Source organism: Cnephaeus nilssonii (genome assembly GCF_951640355.1).
Source record: "Cnephaeus nilssonii genome assembly, chromosome: 1".
NCBI classification, from domain to species: domain Eukaryota; kingdom Metazoa; phylum Chordata; class Mammalia; order Chiroptera; family Vespertilionidae; genus Cnephaeus; species Cnephaeus nilssonii.
In genome coordinates this window covers 23,306,401-23,328,871 of record NC_137072.1, presented here as the reverse complement: position 1 = coordinate 23,328,871, position 22,471 = coordinate 23,306,401, and the positions used below count along the sequence as shown (strand labels likewise).

At 35.7% G+C, this 22,471-nt stretch overlaps 1 protein-coding gene across 1 annotated transcript in view; it reads left to right on the top strand.

The window, feature by feature from the left end:
• PLXDC2 (plexin domain containing 2) overlaps positions 1-22,471 on the top strand; it is a 438,689-nt gene that overhangs the window by 219,030 nt on the left and 197,188 nt on the right. The window contains exon 4 of the mRNA XM_079773569.1: positions 9,603-9,672. Within this exon, the coding sequence (XP_079629695.1) occupies positions 9,603-9,672 (70 nt within the window). The remainder of the gene's footprint in view (positions 1-9,602; positions 9,673-22,471) is intronic.

Sequence of the window (22,471 nt, the reverse complement as noted above, 5' to 3'; positions counted from 1 at the left end):
TCAAATCATAGCATGTCTGTTGAGGGGCAGCTTGGTAATAGTGTTTAAGGAGATGGACTTAGGCTGCCTGGATTTTGAGTCTGCCTCCCCCTCCCCCAACCCCTACTTTGCCAACTACTAGCTGGTTGATTTTGAGCATGTTATTTACTCTATTAATTCCTCATCTGTAAAATGGAATGATAACAGTATCAACCTTTTAAGGTTGGCATTAGAATTAAAAGATTTAACATTTGTACAGTGCTTAATTCAGTGGTTGGCACTGTGTTGTAGATGTCTGTTTCATTGATACTAATAATCATCGTGCAAATATTTAACTTTAAAACAGTCACTTTCCACTGACAGGAAAGGGAGGACAGATTGTAATCAATGAAGGCAAGGGAGGGACTTTTCAAACTGCAAAGGATAAACTAATAGGAGTATTTTTCCTGCCTACCCTGTTTGAGGATCACTGGTCAAGGAAGTAACAAGAGTGTCATTGCCCTCAGGTGTACTAGGGCTGCAAAGAGCATTAGCAAATCATTGCTTTAAAGGTACTTGGCAAGCAGGTACTGCTATGCTTCAATTCCTCAAATGGAAAATTTCAGGACATGTAAGTGCTACCAGGCGAAGCAAGATGATGTTATCCAGAATCAAGTCTATTTATCCTTTCAATCCATTTCACGCTTGTCAAAGTTCTTACAGGAGTTGTTTTAGAGTTCCAAAGACCATTGATATAACATCAAGTCTTGCTATTCAAAGTGGGCTCCCTGAGGAGAACTTATTCGAAACACAGAATTTCAGCCCATTCACCCCCAGACCTACCAATTCGGAATCTGCATTTTAACCAGAACCCTAAGCGTTTCCTATGGCTTGAGAAGCCTTTGGGGATCCACTGCCTTGCTTCTAGAGCAGGGTAAAAAATCCAGAATTGGCTTTTTCTGCTTCTCGCCCTCCCACACCTACCCTTCAGGGGCTTCTTTATAAAATCCTGTTGTACTTTCTCTGAGCCCTTGAACCTGCTGTTTGTTGTTCTGCACCCTGCCTGAAGGATAGTTACCTAACTAATTTGAATTATTCTCAAAATGTCCAAGTATAGGCAAGCCCCTATAAGTCAGGTGTTTGCTGGCAGTCATGCAATGTGAGAGGCCAGAGATATGGTGCTAGCTCACTTACTCTGTTTCACATGAGCAAGCATCAGGTAACTGCAAAATGTTTACATGTTGTTTTCTAATTTATGAATAGTCCCATGCACAGTGTCATTCAATATGCAGGGTTAATGAAGTTCTCAATTCTGTTATGAAAAAAAGCGCTGAAGCGGTTAGAATTCCTAACTCAGAAAATCAATTCAATTGATGGGCTTTTTTTCTAAAAGACTGAATAGCCAGTCTCTTGTCCTTACATTTGCATATTGATTAGCCAATTTCCCTGAACATTTTGATCTTTTAATTAGGTTTGCAGTGTTTTCAGTCACTGGATCAATGGCCCATGTCCTGTTCTCTCCTCCCAGAGTGTGAGAGTTGGTTAAAATACCATTTTATAACAAATCCTTGATCGTAAAAGCATTATGAATTATTGTGCCCACTGCAGCTATTTTTTTTTTCTGGAATATACTCAGCTCATTTTTGGACTAGAAGCAGGATCTTACTTTAGGGCCTATGAAAAGAAGTTTGTATTGCTATTCCACATGTATATGCCTCTCCACAGTCCATTTTCGCTTTTTAATAGTTGCTTGTTGTGGAAACGTGTCAATTAAAATGTTTCTATCTATAGCTATATCTACAAACATACATGTGTATATGCTTATATTTATATCCCTCCGCTATCTTTCAGTTTATAGTACTGTTAGGAGTGAACTGATTTCAGTTACACAGGTGAATAAATCAGTGAAGGGCAATTACCATTAAGAATTGTAAAAAAGGAAAGAAATGTTCTGGGTGTTTAGAAAATAGGTCCCTGGATCTATCCTCAGAAGGTAAGAAATGGAAGCATCTGAACCCCAGTGTGAAAAATAGAAGTGGTTTGTGCCCATCACCTGGTGAGAAGGGGCCTGCTGTGTTGCCATCAGGCCTCCGTGGGGTGTAGCACACTGTGGCTCCACCCAGCATGGTGCTCTGTTAGTCTAGTCCCCATCATTCCATGCATTTCATCTGAGAAGACTGTTCTATACCTTTTTCAGATTTTGTCTTTTTTTTTTTTTTACTGTGGCCTCATGCATTGTTATTACATGTTAAAGAAAATGGTTACATCTAGTAAAAGCAAAAACATGTGACTGACAATATTAAAGGTTCCAGGTAGAAAACACAGTTATGGAAAGTCTGATGACATGTAGGAAAAGAATTACCTAGTATAAAAGAAGGGGGCTAGAATGATGTAGTGTTGAAGACAGTGTTTTGGAGTCAAACCTATGTGGATTGAAATCCTGGCTCCACTACTTATTGTGGTGTGAATTTACTACTTGACCTTTTTTTGTTAAGTTTTTAAAAAATAATTTCAGGCTTATAAAAAAATCATGCAAGGATTATTGAAAGAGTTCCCATATATCTTTTACTACCCAGCTTTCCCAAATGTTAACACCTTACATACTCATGGTACAATTATCAATACCAAGAAATTAACATTGTTACTATACTCTCAACTAAGCTATAGGCCTTATTCACAATTTGTAAATTATCCTCTTTTTTCTTATCCAGAATCCAATCTAGGACACACACTGCATTTATTTATCCCATCTCCTAGTCTCCTCCAACAGTTCCTCATTCTTTCTTTGTCTCTCATGAGCTCTGCACTTTCAAAGAGTATTGGCCAGTTACTGGTTTCGGGTTTGTCTTAAAACCTTTGTGTGTTCATGAGCAAACACAGGGCTCTGCTTTTGGCCAGAATACCACAGCAATGGTATTTTGTCCTCCATTGTGTATCATATCAGGAGGTACATGATGTCGGTATGTCTTGTCACTGGTGATGATATCTTTGGTCATCTGCTTAATGTGATGTCTGCCAGGTTTTGTTTCTTTGCTGTAAAGTCACTGTTGTTTTTTTCATATTTATCAAGTATCTTTTTGCAAGATATTTCACAACTATACAAATATTCTGTTTTTCATCATATGTTCACCTTATTTTAGCATTCATACTTGCTAAAAACAGATAAAATACTTAGCATAATGTCTGATATATTAAATGTTAATTTCATTCTCCTAACATTAGTGAACACAGTAGTCATAATTACTTCAATATAATACAAATGAGGGCATCATAATATTGCTCAGGAACATAATATCTAATTGTGCTATGATTCTATTAGAGAAGCAATTTGCCTGCATTGTTATTAGAGACAACACATACTAAATCATTTTCAGCTATTTATTAGGAATCAAAAAGGAGAACATGTTTAGGAAACTTGTTTTAAGGAACTATGCTAGATACCTTCATGTACATGAGCTGATATTAGCCACCATCCAGTGAGTGCTTATGAAGGGTCAAGTGTCATTTGATCATTTTATCCTTATAATAATCTTTAAAGAAGTGTCTGGACTTTACAGTTGAGCAAACTGTAAAGGAGTTAAATGACTATGAAATCACACAGCTTCTAAGAATCAAACTGGGATGTAATTTAAAGTCTCTATGACTTCAAAACATGTTAGACCATTCAAAATTTAGGAAAGAACCATTTACAATTTAAAAATATTTCTCCATCTAGTTCCATTAAAAGAAGATTGTAAAATGTGTGTCTTATGGTTAGCAAAGGAGCGAGACTGCAGTAATCTATCTTAAGCACTAATAGGTGAATGGGTTTTATTTGGGCCTTATTCATTTTCAAGAAAGACAGTCAATTGTTACTTGCATTCTGGAAGAATATATTACATCCCAGTTAAGAAATTTAACTTATTCAGAGTTATCTATTAAAAAGTTATCTAGTAAGTAATGATTATTTAATCAATTTTAGCTATTAAAGATATAAATCTTACTAGAAATAAGGTCATTTATTCAGTTAGTTCAGATAAAAGCCAATATCATTGTAAAGAGCCATTTAGGTAAAACAAAATGTAATTTTTCTCAAGTTTTGCAACTCTTTTCAAAGTTAATACCTGGCATAAATAAATATACTGAAAACGGGTTGACTCAAGATTTATTTGACCTACTTTTTCAAAACAATAGCACAAATCTCACTTTACTACTTATTACTACTTAAAATAATATCTCAGCTATTAGAAAGCTTCAAAATAAATAACAACTTATTTGAATTATTAAAAATGAAATGTTAAGATATATGTATAGAAATTAATGATTAATCCATGAATTTATTTTTCAAAAAATGAATACTATATTTTTAAGACCCCTTGCTATCATGGACTCAGGACACCATCAATTAAAAGTTTAGTTACCACCAATTTTCATTCCACAAGCTGCTCTCAGCAGGATTATGCCTTATAAAGATGGCATAGAGACTTGGGAGAACCAGAAAATGTAGCTTTATTACTGTAAAGAAGAACCTGTCTTAAAACAAAGAGCAGTTTTTATTAATGACATTAAAAATGGCTTTGAGAACTATAAAAGTTTCTTTTCCTGATTCTTAATTCTTCTTAAGCAGTTTCTGTCTTCAAGCTTTTACTGGCCCTAATTAATTTACCTTTGTGATACAACTGAGAAATAGGCAAACAAGGGAAACTGGAATAGTGTGTATGTAGGATTAAAATTATTGTGTTATTAAAAAGAATTTAAAAAGATAATAATTAGTGAGAAGACAAATAGCAATAGACATAAGAAAATAATGTTAAAGAGGCAATAAAAGGTGTGGATACACTTAGAAATCTAGGAGTATGATCCTGATTAAGTCTAATAGTCAGTCCCCAACAGTACTTTCCCTTGTCTGATACTTGGTCCTGTCCAAAATGTCCCCAAAACATTCATTGACATATTTGGTCCATGACAAAAGGTCCTTGATATTTGGTCTAAAACATCCATTAACACATTTGGTCCACACCAACCCATTTACCTAACCTCTTGTGCCATTACTAGCTAGACTACTGAGGCAAGAAGGGCTATTATGGCCAATGCCGCCACAATGCAATTATTGGACCAATAACACATGATAGTGTATTTTATGAATTAATCCTATAAACCAAAGATATAAATACATATTATGGACTATTTGAACCCAGGGGTGTATTCTTGGACATTTTAGACAGGACAAAATATCAAGGACTTCTTGGCATGGACCAAATACCTTCATGGACGTTTTGGACAGGACCAAATGTCTGCTAATTATAATGTCATGGACCATGTTGTGGAGAGAGGATGATGTGTTTTTTAAGGTCACAGTCATTTATTGGCTATACCTGCCATACATTTACACCAAACCCCCTGGAATCTATGAATCTATTTCATCAAACTCTTCAAAGGAAATTTTATAGATTTATCCTTCCCCACATGAAGAAGGATGCTTTATTTGCTTGTCTAAAAAGTATCATACCTCATCTTTCAAATAGTAACTTCTTTCCAGAGTGTAAGGAAGCAGTAAATTCAGTTGATTGCATGTATGTCACTCATGCTCTTGAAAGTTTCACTTCTGAATTTTTATTTGGTATTTTGTCCAGATTATTAATTAATTGATTGTGTCTTTACATGACAATTTTCCTGAATCCTTTTCCCTTTTACATTATGTATTTCTTAAGGGATGATATCCAAGATAGGATAATGTTCAAGGTATAGTAATGATACCATAATCTCAATGTTATGTTTCTTTTTGTTGATAATGGCTTTTTTGTGACAGTGTTCAGGATTCTAGTAGTCTTTCTGGTTACAGTTAATGGAACCCTCACTAATTAATGACACAGCAGGCCTTCTCACACCTAACCAGAATAACTCTTTTTCCTGTATTCTCCATTTCAATTGGTGTCACTGTGATCCACTTGTCACTCAGCTAGAAACCTGTCCTTTAATCTAGACTGTCTTCTCTCATTCCCAACTGTTATATCTAATTAATCATGGCATCCTTCCAATTTTATTTTCTATAAATGTAGGGTGTCCCAAAATATGTATACACACACTTTGGATAATTATAAAGGCAGTGTTTATTAAAATGTATTTCATTTTCAAAATTGAGCTATCAGCTATTAAAGTGTGTATACATGTTTTTGGGACACCCTGTAGTTTGATTCATACCTTTGGATCTCATCTAGCTGTAGTTCCTTTTAAAGAGTCAGTCTCGGTACCCTCTCCTCTGGGTTAGGTGTCTCTCCTGGTCCTTACTCTGCCTGGTCCTATCCTTTATCCTTCTGTGATCCCCCTTATCACTTGGTGAACTCCTTGAAGGAAGGAACTGGGTGGGACTTATTTACTGCTTTTTCTTTAGTCCCTGACTTAGTGCCTGGTATATATAAGGTGTTGAATAATTGATTGTTGACTGCATGATTGAATGAACAAAACTTTCTTCAGCTCTCTCAATGCCTGTTTTATATACCATACAGAGACAGAATAATTATCCAAAGGTAATTATGTTAAATATGTCATCATTTTGCTTCAAAGTACTTCATGGAGTTCTAGTGTTTGTTTATGTTTTAGGGTTATTTTGTTTTTGTGTGTGTATATATGGGTGTATATGTGTGTCTTAAAGAGGGATAATAATTTTCAAAAATTTGTCTTTAAGTGTGACTTTTCTTATCACTTTGTTTTAAATACCTACGTAATTAAGCGCATTTCCTTCATTGTCAATCAAACCTGGATTTAGATTCTAGTTTCCTACTTGGGCCATGCTTAACTACTCCTTGCTGAGTTAGTTTTACTTCAAAGCAGTTATAATATGAACCTTATGCAGTTGCTTTATGTATGCATGTACATGTAGAAAATGCTAGATGAGATATAGTAGAAAGATATAACGTGAGCCAAGAAATGAAGGTATTACTCTGAGGATGTGACACTTAGCTGTCCCATTTGTTGCTTTGCCCATATCCCTCTGCCTGCTGAGTTCACCTAAAACTGTGGGTGCAGTTTCTAACCTACCAGTAACTTTCCAGCCCAAGTGCTATATCTCTTCTTCTGGCTGAGAGTACAAATAAGTGTAGGCTGGGGAAGATGGGGAGTTAACCACCCCAGGAGCAACCTTCAATCAATAGGGAATGGGAGATGATGGACAGTGTCCCAATCCTAACGGCCAATGAAATGATCCTAAGGCATGTTTTTCCTACTGTTTCTCAGAGTCTCCAAGGGGAGACCTGGCTATAGTGGTAGCACAGCCAATAATGTGCCTATGACTGGTTTCTCTCATCTCATGTTTCCCACTTTCTTTAGAAAATGCTTCCAAAGAATGATCTGCCCCTAAGTCCTTCTGTCAGGGCTGGTATTTGGGGTAACCAAAGCTTAAAGAATATGGAAGCCATGATTGACTGAGATATCATAACAGTCAGAAGAGACATCATGTAAAAGTACTAGAGCCAAGAGTTAAGGGCGGAAGTTTCAAGGAACTAAAAGATGTTCTGGATGCCTGGCTGGAGCAATGAAGGGAAAATTGTGAGGTAGCAGGGCCCAGTTAGTGCTGGGCTTTAGAACCGTTTTCACTACTTTGGCATTATTGCGGGGACAGTGGGATTCTAGACTGAAAGATATGAAGTAGGGGAGTGATATACTAGATATTATGGAGAATGAATTGTAGGAGAATTAAAGTCAAGACACCTGTGATGAAGTTACTACAATAATAGTGATCAGCACTTGGGGAAGGAGTCAGTAGTATCTGGAGAGAAATGGGCAGATTTCACAACTATTGAGAGGCTAGCATCTTTCTAAATTGTCACTGCTATTTCTTATCAGTGTGAAGCAGTCATGGTGATAACTAAGGTGAACTGACCATTGAACGGGAGCATTTCAGTCATTGATGTTGCTCTTCAAATTTTCTTTGAGGACTTATTTGCTTTTTAAAAAAAGTCTTTACCTTATGGATTTGTATATCTCAACCTTGTTCTAAAAGTATTGAAATATTTGTGGTAGTAAAGAAATTCTGGTTCATCCTTGGTGGTGATTGATAGAGATTATTACTGATTATATGTTTAAACCAAACTCTTGTTGTGGAAGTGAGAAGGACAAAGGGCTGCAATTTTACTAATTTGCTCGTGATCATTGAAATAAATTAGAATGATGGAAAACAAGATAGTGTAGCAAGTGCCTTTATGAAATTATTGCTGACATATTCTTTGAGATATATGATTTTGCTATTGAAGCTTTTATTTTAGAGTTATTAGTAACCACTCATTTCAGTTACTGCAGTGAAAATGAATTTTCTTGTTACGTTAGTCAGCAAAAAATAAAAATGATGATAAACCCGTTCTGAAGATGCAGCTTTCATTAAAAAGGAAAGAAAACCTAATTGAAAGTCACTGTAAATTTTGAATGATTAATTTCATGCCAAATAAGTTATTAAAAATCTCTGATGGATATAAAAAAGCAATCATTTGCAAAATTGGAAGGAGCTAAATTAAATCTAGATATACTTCTCTATTTTTTTAAATTTGTGCATTGGGAGAGATAATATAGAAACTGTTGAATTTTAACACAATAGCCTTTTGCTATAGATAGTTTGTAAATGCTATTAGGCTCTAAACCAACTAATTAATTTTCCTCTGGATGTTTTTATAACAGTGGATAATTTTTGTTATAATTTACTATTTTTCTTTTGTGTTTTTTTCTAATAATACATCTAGTTCAGATTATTTCAAGCATTCAAATAATATAAGGTTTTTTTGTTTCTTTGTTTTGCTGTGTTGTCTTATATTTTGTTTTTATTAATATATATGATATATTATATGTATTTATTATATATGAAGTATGTAATATGTAAATAAAATATATAATATTAAAGCATATATACATATATATATATATATATATGTATATTTGTATGTATATATAACTCAAGCTTCAGTCCCCTTATTAGAAAACAGAGAGGCAAAATTTATAAACTTTCTTCCTAAGTCTCCCCAAATTTTCTCTATACAAAGGAAAAGTATAACCAGCATTTTTTATTCTTCATCTGTTTTCAAAAATAGACATAATATGCTGAACCTGGAGAGTTCATTATATCTAAAAAATAAAAAAGTCTGCAGGTCTCAGTCTATAGGTGCAGATATCTTGTTCCATGAGACTGCCTTGCATTATGAGATGAACAGAAAACAAATTGAATGCATAATTATGTAAAGGAAAATCTTTCGATTTTTTTTTAAATATTAACTTGATAGATAATGAAGACTCTTTTGGAGATGACTAATGTAACTAAAAAGGACCCCAGAATAAATTGTTCATCATGATGTGTGAACTGATTTGCAATGGACATGTAAAAGGCACTGGGGATGTTAGAGAGAATAGCTTGATTTAGAGTTGGAACTTTGAGATTCCCTTTGTAAGCAAAGAACAGACCAACAGACTATAACAGCCCAACTTTATTCTTTTCACACATTTCAAACATGTAATTACCAGGGGAAAAAAGTCCTTTTTTATCATCTGGGATTCTGGTTTTAAAAGTCAACTACAATAATAGCGGTGTAAAGTAGAAACATCAATTTTTTAAGTGGAAGGCTTTTCATATTGCATTTACTATTATGTGCATTATTGATTTTCTTTTCTGGTGTTGTTCCTTGCAGAGAGTGAATTTGTCTTTCGATTTTCCATTTTATGGCCATTTTCTACGTGAAATCACTGTGGCAACGGGGGGTAAGTGGTTTTCTACCCATTCACCCTAAATAATCTACAGTTTTACTATAGTTATTATTTTTAATTCACTCCATATTTCAAGAGGGACATTTATTGGGAAAACCATTGTCTTCTATCACAAAGTCATGGGTATAAATAAAACCTAAGAAAGACTAGTATAGCTATTGGAAAAACTTTTCAGAAAAAAAATCGTTATAATAACTTTCAACTTAGATTCATCACCTTTGCTTTCCACCTGAGCTTTAATTTGTTTTTGATAGTATGGTAAGACTGCACTAATGGGACTAAAGTAGAAAGAAAAGGTGCTTAAAGAAACTGTTGAGGCATTTTTTAAATTTTCTTTTAATGTATACAGCTGACATGTATATTAGCTCTAATTATTTGTTTCTTTCCTTTAATGTCACCTGTATTGAAAAGTGTATGGTGTGTGTGTGTGTGTGTGAGTGTGTGTGTGTGTGTGTGTGTGTGTGTTTGTGTGTTTAATCCTAGCTGGATATTTTTATTGATTTTAGAGAGTGAGGATGGGGGAGAGAGAAAGAGAGAAACATTGATGTGAGGGAGAAACATAGATCGGTTGCCTCCCTGACCAGGGATCAAATGCACAACCTAGGTATGTGCCCTGACAGGGAATTGAAAAGCCCAACCAATTGAGCACCCAGCCAGGGTGACTGACAACTAATTTGAGAGCTTTAAAAATAAACACCGACATTCAGTTTGAATCCTTTTAGTTTTATTTTTTTCCACAAACTTTGGAGATTAGTTTAAAGATTAGCAATACCCTAGAAAGGCAATTATCATTCTTTATAGTATAACACAGAAGTCAGAAATATTTTAATCTTTGAATATTACTGGCAGAGATAAGCAAAAATGCCAAAGAATATCCCTGCAGACCTAACACGGAGTCGTAGAGAAAGCAGAATGAGAGAAAAACATAAAAATGGAAGAGTAAGCAAAGAAGCAATGAAAAGAAATCAGTAGATGTGATGATAAGATTGTAGAGCATCCATGCCTAAAGCACCATAGGACAGAGTCCTTCTCTGTCACAGCGTTTCATTATTGCTCTTTTGGATGTGAACCATGTTGATTACTCTTCCCATATTTTAATATAACACTTAGGAGATCTGTAGGGTTATGAAAAAGATAGATAATCAGAAATCTTGATGATTAAATAAAAGTTTTTGAGCATCTACTCTGAGCAATGGTAAATATAGCTACTCTGCCTTAGGAATGTACAGCCTAGTGGACTATGAGACAAGTGGAAGCTGACTATGGGGAGTTCCTTAGAAAATACACATGATGAAATAAAGGTTTTCAGGAATGATAAAGCTCAAACATCTGTGAGAATTCTTTAAGACTTTATAGAAAAAATATTGTTTAAGGTATTTCTTGAAGGGTATCACAGTTGTTATGGTTGTGCAGGGAAATAATGGATTCCCAGGAAGATTATCTCGAGTAAATATTCAGAAGAGGAAATGGATACGGTATATTTTTTTATTGTAAATAATTGAGTGTGAGTGAAACTGGGGGTATGTTTATAAAAAGTGTGGTCTATTAAGATGAAAAAAGTATGTTGAGACAGTTTTACATAATGTCTCAAGGGTCAATTTGAGTCATTAGTCTTTAATTAGGTAAGCAATCAACTTTAGATAAACCTAGACATTTGTGTAATGCCTTAAAGCAGTGATTTTCAACATTTTTCATCTTATGGCCCATATAAACTAATTACTAAAACACTGCAGCATACCAAAAAATATATTAGATATTTTGCCAAGCTGATAAAAAAAATAGTATAATTTAATTCATTCACACCAGACGGCTATTGTTGTGTTGACTATTGTCTTTTTTTATTTTTATTTGACAATTTAAGGGAAAAGAGATCAGTGCCCCTGACTAAATAGACAGGTATTGCATGTTTTAAAAATTCTGGTGGCACATCAGTTGAAAATCGCTGCCTTAAAGTATAAAATAATACCAGAATTAGTACATATAGCAAAGTTATCATTCAGAATGGAAGGTCAGATAAAGAGCTTCACAGATAAGAAAAAGCTAAAGGAGTTCATCACCATCAAACCAGTATTATATGAAATGCTGAAAGGTATTCTTTAAGAAGAGGAAGAAGAAAAAAGTAAAGATAAAAATTATGAACAACAAATACATATCTATCAACAAGTGAACCTAAAAATCAAGTGAATTAAAAATCTGAGGAACAGAATAAACTGGTGAATATAATAGAATCAGGGGCATAGAAAGGGAGTGGACTGATAATTCTCAGGGGGAAAGGGGTATGGGGTGTGCGGGAAGAGACTGGACAAAAACCGTACACCTATGGATGAGGACAGTGGGGGGGAGGTAAGGGCAGAGGGTGGAGTGGGAACCGGGTGGAGGGGAGCTATGGGGGGAAAAAGGAGAAACAATTGTAATAATCTGAACAATAAAGATTTATTAAATTAAAAATAAATAAATAAAAAAGCAAAAAAATAAATAAACTTATCTAGCAAAGAACCAGCCTCCAAAAAAAAAAAAAAAAAAAAAAAGAAAGAAAGAAAGAAAGAAAAAGAAAAAACATTGCAGTGATTGTGTAACAAATATTGAGAGTTTTGGTGATTCTGCAGCTTCAAACCAAGGGAGAGAAATGATGCTATGAACAAAAAATTACAAACTCAAGCAGAAGAGCTAGTTTTAGGAGAAAAGTAAAGGCTTCACTTTTAAAACTATTAAATTTTGTGGAAAAAGACTATGTATAAATAAAATTTACACAAAGACTGCCTTTTTTTAGCTCAATTTCAATTTCTCAAATTGTTTTATTTTCAAAACTCATGAAGGTGTTTCAGCCAATATAAAGTAAGACTTTCCTTAACTGTTGGTAGGAAAAAAAACAACAACAAATAGATGGCTGTATTATTCTTATTGCTCTAAGTCTCATTTTCCTTTGAAAAGATTCTCAAAATAAGTAAAAAATATGGTGTCTTGAATAATCTCTCACTTCATTGAGGAAAATACTAATGTAAAGAAACTCTTCTTTCTCTATATAAAATGTGGTAGCATGGAAGTTGCCTGTATAAATCCATACCCTTTTTGTAGAGGCATAGGCAAGATACTTAAGACATTGAGCTGGGTTTCTTCAGAATGAAACCAGAATCTCTTGCACTTCTCATTGATTATTCATTCAATCAATATTGATTGAGCCCCTATTATGTGAAAGGCACAGTATATGATACATCAATGTATGCAGAGAAGAATAAATTATGGTTTCTGTTCAGGAGCTTAGAATCTAAGAAGAAAAGGAGCACATGACTAATTGATAAGAGAAGGCTGACTTTCAGTGCTGAAGGAGCAGGAGGTTACTTATTCTTTTATTTTTATTTTTTATTAGATTTCAGAGAGAGGAAGTGAGAGGGAGAATTCGAAACATCAATGAGAGAGAAACATTGATCAGCTGCCTCCTGCATGCCCTCTACTGGGGATTAAGCCCCAACCCAGGCATTGCCCTGACCAGGAATTGCATTATGACCTCCTGGTGCATGGGACGATGCTCAACCAACTGAGCCACATGAGCTGGGCTCATCCTTTGGACCAATCAAGTACAGTTTGATGAAAAGGCTAACATTAAATATTGGCCTCATTGGCATTTTAGTAGGCAAAGAGGCAGGTAGAAAAGAGGTGGGTAGAGAAGGGACATTTCAGACAAGGGGATGCTGAGCTATGTGACAGCACTGAGATCATAGTGAGCATATTGGAAGTTCCATCAAGTAAATCTGCATGTTTTGAATGGAGAATTGGAGTAAGAGACTACTGAAGGGAAGAGGGGTGTGAAGAACTTGAACGTTGGAAATTTGGGTAATATCCAGCAAGCATTGGATTTCTTTGAGAAAAGAACAGATCCGGCCTGCTCTGGCAGTGGAGAGCAGGGTAATGTGTGGGGGTGAAGACAAAGAGAACATTAGCACCAGGTTTTTCAGTACTTCTGTATATAGAGTGCCTGAACTGGGATGTGTGCAATGAAGAAGGAAAAGGAACCATTGCAAGACACATCATTTGAGTTTAATCACTGTAGTCGCAATGATTTCTAGCCCAAACAATCCAGTGAATAAAAGCTTAGAATACTTAAAAGAGGACTTGTGAACCACAGACTTTTGATGGATCTCTTCTGTGACTGACTAGGTACTATCAGCAGATAGACCTGCCCAATAAAGGCTTATCACCTTACAAATCTTAAAAATGTTAACTGCGAAAGGCTTGGCAGAAATATAGAAACCACAGTCAGGTTAATATAAAGTTTACTTCAGGCCATTCCAAATAGATTGTAGACTTAGATTTTTAAGTAGGAACACATAGGTTTCTATGAAACTAAAATGAATAGAGATATTCTCCACTTTATCTACAAATTCTTCTTGAACTTGTTTTAACATTGGATTTGGGGGAAAGAAAGTAAAACTGGATATTTTAAACTACAATTTTCTTCATTCCTACTTTGCTGTTTTCCCTTTTTCCATGCCTCCCTTAAAATATTTCCTCCCACCCTCATCTCTCTTTCTCTCTCTCCTTCTCTTACTCTCCCCTCCTTCATAGACACAAATTTATTTAAAACGGAAGTGAACTTGAAGATAATGTCTTGTGTTATTGCTAGGATCAGTAACATTTCAAAACAGAAAATAGTTTAAAAATACAGATATATACATAATTCACTATGACCCATCTTTTTATTATGAATGAACAAATTTTCAGTTAAAATGTAAATAAAAAATAAGTATCTGGTCATTTATCTATAAACCACAAAAATGAACCTTTGCTTATTAAGCACTTTAATTTTGTTTCAAAAGCTTTAATCATCCACACAATAATGCACAAAATGAATTGGAAGTACCATCCTATTTTCTGGTTCACTGGTAGCACAATCTGAATGCATTGATTTATCTCTCTATTTAAAAAATACTTTAGAATATAAATATTCCAAGCATTAAAAAAGCTAGTCTTCTATGCACTTTATAAAAGTATTTTCATTAATGGCATCAATAGTTTGTATTGTTTGCATATCACACGGCTTTTTGTTTTCTTCCTATACCAATACTTTAATTGGTTCTATTTTATTATTAGGCTGCTAAGGTTATCTTTCAAATGCTTCAAAAAGTAGATTTAAGTTTGAAGATTTGATTTTTAATTCCTGCAACCATCACTAGTAATGATATTTTTCATGAGTCCATCATGGGTACACATAACTATGATGAGAAAAATGGGTGGGGTGCAGTGGGTAAATGCTGCTTTAGATAACGGGAAGTGAAGAGGTGAAGTCATCCAGATAATCCTGGCACCAAGATTGAAGTATGTAGATGGATGCTGATTCTTCATTAAAATAGTGTGTGGAATTGCAGGCAGTTGTACAGGGAATTAGGAATAAAAAATTATATGAATTAAAAAGATAATGATGAACATGTATTGCTTACATTGATTGTATAAAGGATTTTCCCTCCCTTTCTTCCTACACAAATTCCTAGTTGGAGATTTAATAAGAAAAGCATTTAGAATTAGATCTATTTTATTTTGCTACATGGTAATTAATAAAATATAGGATATTCATTAAGTAATCAGTTTTTAATATCTGAAAAGTTAATACATGAAATTAAAAAACAATAAACAGGCAAAAATAAAATATAAATCTCCCTTTCTCCCCTGCCTACTAGTTCTCTAGCCCCCTCCCAAGAAAAAACAACTATTACTCTTTGAGCTATGTTTTGTTTTGTTTGTTTTTTAATTCAAATTTGGACTAATTTTCTATAACTGGTCAAAATAATTATTTTTCCCCTTTAAATTCCCAATAAGAGAGGTTAAAAAGTAGAACATATTATCTTGATTGTTTTTTTAAGGAAGTATATTATCAAATATTTCAGTTCTTTTTTGTTTAAACTATCAAATAGTAATATTTTACTTTTAGTTCCAAATAATATTCCATAATTATAGAGGAACTTGATTATAAATAGTTATAAAGGCTTTTAAGAGCAGTAGAGAGCTATTACTCATATGATCAATTTATAAATATCAACCTCCATTGTCTTTCAAGTATGTAATCTTTATAACAGAACTTGATGTGTGCATTAACTTTCTGAATTTAGTGAAAAAGTGAATGGAGTAATTTTGTCTTTTTTATTATTATCAACACAGAGAAGAGATTATGGTTATCTGGTTATTTGATGCATGAAGGGAAGGTACTGAAGGAATACATGCTGGACAAAGATCAATCCATTCCAATTTGGTTCACTAATTTCAAGTAACAAACTCAGGTCTCAAGGACTCCTGGGCAGAGGGATAAATTGTGTGATGCCTGCTATGTGGTATCTAAATGATTCTCTGTGATTTACCTCTGAAAACCAGACAGTTCTTCTGAGCTTTCTCCTTGATAATTTATTCTAGTGTCTAGTATCCTGCAATATATTCAGCAGACTCAACAACATTACTACATTTCTTTTTCTGGTGGCTTTATGAATTGCACATTTACAAGCCCTTTTGTTTCTACTATGTATCAACAAGGCGTTTTTCATTAGGACTGGCTTTTGTGGATGGGGGTGAACTGTCTGTCATTCAAGATTAGAACAGCAGGAGACTCAGAGAGGGGCCACCCAGGAGCTAGACTTGAGTCAGTAGGCATAAACAAGAAAAATACCAAAGGTAGAAATATGGGTAGAACGAAGGAGGACACTTAACAGAAAAACAAATAACAGGACTTTTGGTATGCGGTGCATACTTCTTGATTAGGGACAGGAGTCGGGGAAGGCTAATCAGCGGAGATGTGGGTCTGGGTAAAAAGTAAATTTTCCCCTGAGGCTCATCCTATTCCATTGTCATGGCAGCTACAGAGGAATCTACTTGTCAGTAGTGTTTGGACATTCACTTAGGAAAATTTGCTTCAGGAAAGCACCATTTATACTCTTGTGGATCCAGGCTTTATTTGAAACATTGGGAACAAGTATTTTTGCTTGCATTCTTCCTTAGTGACTGCATTAATAGTTCAGATAAATAACAATATTGCACAGATGCTCAAGTACATCACCCAAATGAATATGAAGGGAGCCTCAGTTACCATATAATTAAGTAACAACATACAGCAGATGCTCTAACACCTCCAATCCTGGAAAAATACAAAAAAACAAAGCACTAAACAATGCAGGTCTGACTCTACATCCTGCCATTTCGGAATGAGTTCAAAAGAGCTCCCTCAATCCTTGCTGAGGCCAGCAACTGAAATCCATTTTCTTGGAGAAGTACTCTGGCGTCTAGGTTAAGATAACACAATTTTGATTCAGAATGTGTGGGTCCATAAGTCAAGCCAGTCATAAATGTGTGATTGTTAGAATATTACTTAAACTCTCTTGTCTCAGTTTCCCAATCTGTAATATAGCATAATAAAAGTACCTTGATCATTAGATTTTTGTCAAATAATACATGTTGTAAACTATTTAATAGAAAATGCTACAGAAATAGCATATATTATTATTACTCTACTAGAGGCCCAGTGCATGGATTCGTGTACTGGTGGGGGGCATGGCCTGCAGGGATCATTTCACTGTGGGAGCGCCATTCATCCCAGTCAGCTGAGCAGCGCTCCCACTGTGGGAGTGCACTCACCATCATGGGGCAGCTCCTTCATTGAGCATCTGCCCCTAGGTGGTCAGTGCGCATCATAGTGACTGGTTAACCAGTTGTTCTGGTTGTTCCGCCATTCAGTCGCTGGGCTTTTATATATATAGATTTTTTTGTATGTAGGTGTTCTCCTTTATTCCTTTTCAAAATACTTTCTCTGTAAAGGTGGGCTTGCTTGTTAGTTTGTATATTGTTTTCTTTGATGGCATTATGCACAGACAGAGGGTGTTTAGGACTTAACTCACCATCACTTCTAACCGCTTCTGTTAAAGGCTCATCCATTCATAACTGGTAGACATAGTAAGTAGTCCATAGAGGATCTCAGATGTCCTCTTGATCAGCATGGGATATGTCTGTCATCTCTAAGTGTGGTGCAGAATCTCCACTAAAGACCACACAATGTGACATTCTGTGAATCTATGTCCAAAAGTCTTAGAAAAGTCAGCAATTTTGTAACACATGGTAGAATAATTTTGTAGTTTCTCTAATTGTGATATCTTTGGTCATAACTGGGTAACAGACATTAGTATAATCAACAGGCCACATATATCACTTGCTTCTTATTCTATCATTTGTATAACAAGGACATTAAGAACAAGTCATCCAAAGCATAAAGTTAGTTATGAGTAAAATGATAGGGATAGAAGATGGACATTCTCTCAGTAGCATCAGGATGCCCTTCATAAAATTGAGATTCACTTAACTGCTAATAATCCAGTTTGGGAATATGTTAAAGACCCACTCTGAATGTAAATTAAATATTTGTCCAGTTATATTTATGTGTGATGTTTTGCCTTTGAATTAGGAGGCAGGTATCCTTATGTGTACATATTATTTCAATTCTACCTTTATTTTCAGGATTTTTCCCCATTTAAAAAACTATGTCACAGAAAACCAGTAGGTACAATGTCAAAATAGCTCAAAATTATGTTCTCAGTTCAACTGATAAGCTCTGGAGCTGAGACACAATATAAAAAAAACAACCCAAAACATTTTGTTGACTATTTCTAATGGGGTTATGACAGGTTTAGATGACCTTGTTGATCTGACTAGCCTGAAGACCACAGAGAGACTTTCATTTAATTTGCTTGAATTATTGTTCAAATGAGGATTTTTTCTGCTAAAGGCAAAAAAGAAGGGGAAAGTGCCTTTAGTTGTTTTATTATCAATTTTCATAGCTTTAAAAACAAAGCACCCTTTCAGTTAATAGCTTGCAGAGAAAATTCACAGCATTTATAGACTAATCCAGAAAAAAAAAGAAATTAAGAGAATTTAGAACAATTAAATTTTGCAAAACAAATGTGTGATAGTGAAAACTTTTATTTTTTAATTGCAGTAAAATATGCATAGCATAAAATTTATGAAGTACAGATTTACTGTTTATGAAGTTTTAGTCATTGAGCTCAGCTCGGAATAAAAGTTTCCCTTGATAAGTGGCAATCTCGTTAGGTAACCTATAAATCAATCCGAGTGACTGAGACACCCTGCAGAAGCTGGGCACCTGGCTCTTCTCAGTGAAGGCACAGAGTCGGGGACTGAGCAGGCCAGATGCCGTGAAGTCCAGACCACAGGATTCCTCAAAATGGACAGCTACTAGTGTACAGGACCACAGACAGCTGTTAGCCACCTTCAGTAAATACACTATTGGACAGATGGAAAAACTGGTCTAATGGGATAGTCCACAAATACTCCAATCTAGCATTTGGTCAAGACTATGGAGAATGAAGAACTTCAGGACCAGCTACTGAAGTTGCTCTGTAGGCAATGGTAGAGATAAGGAACTACATTAGCTCTGGGTCTGTAAAACTATCTCTTTTGAGAAATCTGTGACTTTTTAATATCGCCCAAGTGAATTCCTTATTTCAGAGTATTCCTTGTCCACTAAATAACGGTGTTCTATATACATACAGAAAATACACGTTTCTTGCTTTTTCTATACACGTAGAGATGACACACCTCTCTGGTCAAGGACAGAAACATGCATTCATTTCTCCTCTGGAGCAGTGCTTGTTCGCACAAGGGTCCTACAGCATTTCTCCTGTAGCTCGGCACCATTAGTGCCAGGTTCCCACCTACGGGGGGATAGGAGGAAGCTGCTATTCCATTCAGTTTTAAAAATCTTATTTTATAGACTAAACTGTAACTGTATTTAACATTCCATGCTTAGCAGGTGGCTGCCACTGAACTGATAAAAGGTTAGAATGAATAACAGAATCTATCTCAGAATTACCTGGAGCGTTTTCTTTAAACGTGAAGATCTGGGCCCTGCACCAGACCTCCTTACACTGGCTGGTCTAGAATTTCTATTGGGGAGGGAGGCAAGGACTCAGTGATCTGATTAAAAGATGAAGGGAAGGGAAGGATGAACCCACTTAAGGGTCCTTGCAGTGAGTTTGCATTAACATGCACACTGTTTTTGCCTAGGGTCTCCTTTATTTCAATAAAAATGACAACATTTTCTAATGGTTCATATTTCTAAAGGAATGTAAGAGTTGTGATTTTACTTCTTATTATCTTATTTAGGGAGACATGAGAAAAGTGATGTGGATAGTGGAGACTAAAAGCCCCAGCCACCTCTAGGCACCACCACTCCCTATTCAATTTGAAATTCTGGCAACAAGATTCGAGAATCTGATTTTCAAAAATTCCCCAGGTTATGCTTGGTAAAGGGACAAAACACATTCTAAGAAAAAGAGTGTCTTTATATAACATCTGGTCAGTGGAGGCTCTGTAGTAAAAATGAACTTATAAAAATCTTTCTACTTACACATGTTACACATGGAGAATGCAATTAGAGGTTTTAGGCAGAAATTCAACTACAGCTGCCTATAAACCATAAAAGGAAAAAAAAAGTCACTGCTCATCCCTAGACAGCTGACCTAATTACTTTCTTGTATTAGTCTGCTTGACAGGTCAAGATTTAGACTACGTGCACCGGGTTGTTCTTACAAGGCTCAATGTCACCTCTGTTTTGTGTCTGTCTCCCAGAGTTTTTCACTGGGGACATGTATTTGTTTTCATTTTGTTGTAGTTTGGCAGTATTTAAAGATAGCTTGTGTCTGATGTCTTTCATTAACTTTTCCTCAAATCTATGCTCTATACTATAATATAGCTTATCCCCCCATACCCTGTTCCTTTTTATGTTTCCTTTAAAGATTACTCTTTTTTAAAAATTTTATTAAATATATTGGAATGACATTGGTTAATAAAATTATATAGACTTTGAGTGTACAGTTCTATGATACATCATCTGTATAGTGCATTGTGTGTTTACCACCCAAAGTCAAATCTCCTTTCATCATCATATATTTGCCCCTCTTTGCCCTTTAGTACCTCTCCCCCAAACCCTCCCTTTCCTTCTGGTAATCACCATACTGTTATCTGTGTCTATGAGTTTTTGTTTGTTTGCTAGTCTTGTTTCATTTGTAGCTTTCAGTCTTATATCCCACATATGAGTGAATCATATGGTTCTTGACTTTTTCCATCTGACTTATTTCATTTAGTATCATTTCTCGAGATTCATCTATTTTGTCGCAAATGGCATTATTTCATCTTTTCTTATGGCTGAGTAGTATTCCATTATTTACTCATAAAGGTATATATACATACACACACTGAGTGGCCAGATTATTATGATCTCTGAACGCATAATAATCTGGCCACTCAGTGTATATGCTATATAATAAAAGGCTAATATGCAAATTGTCCCCTCGACCAGGACTTCGACCAGAAGTCCGGCCGGCCAACCACCCATGTCCCCTCCCTCTGGCCAGGCTGACCGACTGCACCCATGCACGAATTCATGCACCGGGCCTCTAATATATATACACTGAGTGGTCAGATTATTATGACCACCCATCAGTACTTCGTTGGGCCACCTTTTGCCTTCAATACTGTGGCGATTCTTCTTGGCATTGACTCCATGAGATGTTGAAAGGTGATGCGAGGAATCTGACACCATGCCTGATGAATAGCACTGTCCAGTTCTATGAGATTTGATGGTTGTGGAACCAGCTGCCTGATGGCTCTTTTAACTTTGTCCCACAAATGCTCAATTGGATTGAGATCTGGTGATTGTGGGGGCCACCTAAGCAAGGTAAAGTCTCTCTCATGTTCTTGAAACCACTCCTGCACAATACAAGCACCATGGCATGGCACATTGTCTTATTGGAAGAAGCCATCTCCATTGAGATACACCATCAACATGATAGGATGAACTTGATCAGCAATGATACTTAGGTATGTTGTGCTATTCAGACATTGTTCCACATGAATTAAAGGGCCCAAATCATGCCAGGAGAACATGCCCCAAAACATATCACTGCCCCCATCAGCTTGAAGGGTTGTACTCATGCATGTGGGGTGCATGCTTTCATGCATTCTCACTCTGCCATCTGCATGATGCAACTGGAAACGTGATTCATCAGACCACATGACTTTTTTCCAATGCTCGACTGTCCAATCCTTGTGTTCCTGTGTGAATTGGAGACGTTTTATCTTGGTAACTGCAGACAGCAAAGGTGTTCGAACAGGCCTTCAGCTTCCATATCCCATACGATGCAGTGTACGGCTAATTTGCCTACCAACGTTAGGTGATCATAATGATCTGGCCACTCAGTGTATACTCTTATGTCCATTGCAGCATTATTCACCATAGCCAAGACATGAAAACAATCAAATTGTGTTTTTTTAAGTGAGTCTGAATATACTTTCTAGTATTTCCCCAATGCTCACCATAGATTGACAGTGTCCTCTCAGCTTGTTTGAAATGTTTATTTTGGGGTAGCCTTTTCAAATTAACATTATAGGCATATGCTATGTGAATGAGATCTCAAAGGGGGCATAAAAATTTTTTTAAATTTTCCCCTTCACGAGTAGGATTTAAGACCTAGCTGGTTTGGCTCAGTGAATAGAGCGTCGGCCTGCGGACTGAAGGGTCCTGGGTTCGATTCCAGTCAAAGGCATATGCCCGGATTTCAGGTTTGATCCCCAGTGGAGGATGTGCAAGAGGCAGCCAATTAATGATTCCCTGTCATCATTGATGTTTCCCTCTCTCTCTCTCTCTCTCTCTCTCTCTCTCTCTCTCTCTCTCCCTTCCTCTCTGAAATCAATAAAAATATTTTTTTTTAAAGAGTAGGATTTAATAAGACAGTATCTGTCACAACCA